Genomic DNA, 2,259 nt, shown 5'->3' with positions numbered 1-2,259 from the left:
ATATTTTTTAAAGTTAAATCCTGGATATTTGATAGTTTTTCTGTAGGTTTTTTGCTTTTGTAAACAATATCTTATTTTCTTTCTTTATATTTTCTAATTGATTATTGCTGGTACAGAAAAACACTGTTGATATTTGTATATCTAACGACATAAGTAAACTCTGTTTATTTCCAACGGTTTGTCTATTGATTTGCTTGTGTTTCCTATGTAAATGATCACCTCATCTGCCAATGACAGTTTTGTTTGTTTGGTTTTTTGAGATGGAGTCTCGCTCTGTCACCCAAGCTGGAGTGCAGTGGCGTAATCTCGGCTCACTGCAACTTCCGCCTCCTGGGTTCAAGCTATTCTCCTGCCTCAGCCTCTCGAGTAGCTGGGATTACAGGTGTGTGCCAACACCCTGGCTGATTTTGTGTTTTTGGTAGAGATGGGGTTTCACCATGTTGCCCAGGCTGGTCTCGAACTCCTGGCCTCAAAGCAGTCCTCTCGCCCCAGCCTCCCAAAATCCTGGGATTACAGGCATGAGCCACCACGCTTGGCCAAATAATTTTCTTTCTATCTTTGGTCTGTTCCCAGCTTACCATCTTCAGCATTCGGAAACCATTTTTTCTACTTGGCCTGGACTCTCTACAGAACAATGTGGATAAGCTTAATAACCATTCTCTAAGGCTTACTTACTCTCTTGGGCTTTTCCCTGCCTCTCTTCAGGCCCAGGTTAGATCTGCAGTTTCTCCAGCGGTTCCTGCAGATACAGAAGGTTTTGTTTCCTTCTTGGTCATCACAGAATGCCTTGATGTTCCTGACCCTTTTGTGCCTGACCCTACTGGGTGAGTGAGTGAGCCCAGGCTAGAGGAAGCCCTGGTTTGGGGTCCTTTTCAATCTCTTTTTTTTTTTTTTTGAGTTGGAGTTTTGCTCTTGTTGCCCAGGCTGGAGTGCAATGGCGTAATCTTGGCTCACTGCAACCTCCGCCTCCAGGTTCAGGTGATTCTCCTGCCTCAGCCTCCTGAGTAGCTGAGATTACAGAAATGCACCACCATGCCCAGCTAATTTTGTGTTTTTAGTAGAGATGGGGTTTCTCCATGTTAGTCAGGCTGGTCTTGAACTCCCAACCTCAGGTTATACACTCGCCTCAGCCTCCAAAGTGCTGGGATTACAGGCGTCAGCCACCGTGCCCAGCCCCTTTCCAACTTTTGGGGATGCTGATGAGGCAGGGACTGGGGAAGAAGCCTCCCTTCTTTTTACCCCTCATCGCGGATTTCTTACTCCCCTCCCTTGTTTCAGAGCAATTGGTGATCTACCAGGTTGGCTTGATCCCCAGTCAGTACTATGGGGTCCTGGGAAACAAAAACTTGGAAGCGTTTAAGACTCTGACATTCCTGGCTGTCATGCTCATTGTTCTGAACTCCACGGTAAGATCTTTCCCTCTCTCTGTGTCTTTTCCTCTCCAGTCCAGTGTGAGAGTAATGTCTAGTGGGACTTAGTCTCCAGGAAGCAGGAAGCTAGCTATAGGGGTGTGTTTCCTCCCTTTTCTGGGAACTAAAGGGATGGTTACCCTTAAGCACATTGATCTTGCTATTGGCCCACCTGGGACTGATTCCTCAGATGTTTCAACTCCTGGGCCCAGGCCACAGGTTCTGGTTGAATTCAGTATTTAGCAGAACTGATCATTGCCCCTTTCCTTCCTAGAACTCTTGTTTCAGGAAGCTCATTAAAACTGGGCTCAGCAGCCAAAGCTGCTGCTCCTCCTCTGCAGGATGGAGGCCTGTGACTCACTCTGGCACCATGTTATACCTCCTAGGCTTTGAACTGGTGCTTTCTTGCAGAATGGCCTCCTCCTGTACCCCTCATTCAGTAGGCTACTGCCTGCTCACTTTTCATGATCCCTCTGTTGTCACCTCTTTCAAGTCTTCCTCAGCTTTCTCCTTTGTGTCTCCTCTACCAAACTCTGCCTTTTTTCTGTACTTAACTAATTCCTTGAGTTTACCTCTGTTGTAACACTCCCCACACCCTTGTAATTGTTTTCTGGCTAAACTGTGAGCTCAAAATGTCCCTAGTGTTTAGCATATAGGTGCTCTGGAAATGGTAAATGATGAGATTCAGGGCTCTGCCAGAACTCAAGCCTAATGCTCTCTGCCCAGCTGTACTGCCTGTTTTCTTGGGGAAAGCCACTTCTTGTCAAACCGTGGCCATTTTTTTTTTTTTTTTAGTAAAAATAATACGAACACCTTCAGTGGATGCGCCTCCCCATGTCCCTACTCTTTC

The 2,259-nt window shown here is 46.3% G+C and overlaps 1 protein-coding gene across 9 annotated transcripts in view; it reads left to right on the top strand.

The window, feature by feature from the left end:
- Positions 1–588: 588 nt before the first annotated feature.
- The window catches only part of ABCD4 (ATP binding cassette subfamily D member 4), a 15,230-nt gene continuing 13,559 nt past the window's right edge, over positions 589–2,259 (top strand). For 3 of the 9 annotated variants that reach the window (XM_032272949.1, XM_032272948.1, XM_032272947.1), the window contains exons 1-2: positions 604–824; positions 1,279–1,406. Coding sequence is in view for 3 of the 9 variants with exons in the window: in XM_032272943.1 (XP_032128834.1) it covers positions 791–824; positions 1,279–1,406 (162 nt within the window). In the remaining 6 variants the exon portion in view is untranslated. Of the gene's footprint in view, positions 825–1,278; positions 1,407–2,259 lie in introns of those variants that run through there. The other 6 variants (XM_032272941.1, XM_032272942.1, XR_004266835.1 and 3 more) reach the window with 5 other exon arrangements.

This window comes from Sapajus apella, unplaced genomic scaffold (assembly GCF_009761245.1).
Source record: "Sapajus apella isolate SASKATOON/1434 unplaced genomic scaffold, GSC_monkey_1.0 scaffold1392, whole genome shotgun sequence".
NCBI classification, from domain to species: domain Eukaryota; kingdom Metazoa; phylum Chordata; class Mammalia; order Primates; family Cebidae; genus Sapajus; species Sapajus apella.
This window is presented reverse-complemented; position numbering and strand designations above follow the sequence as displayed.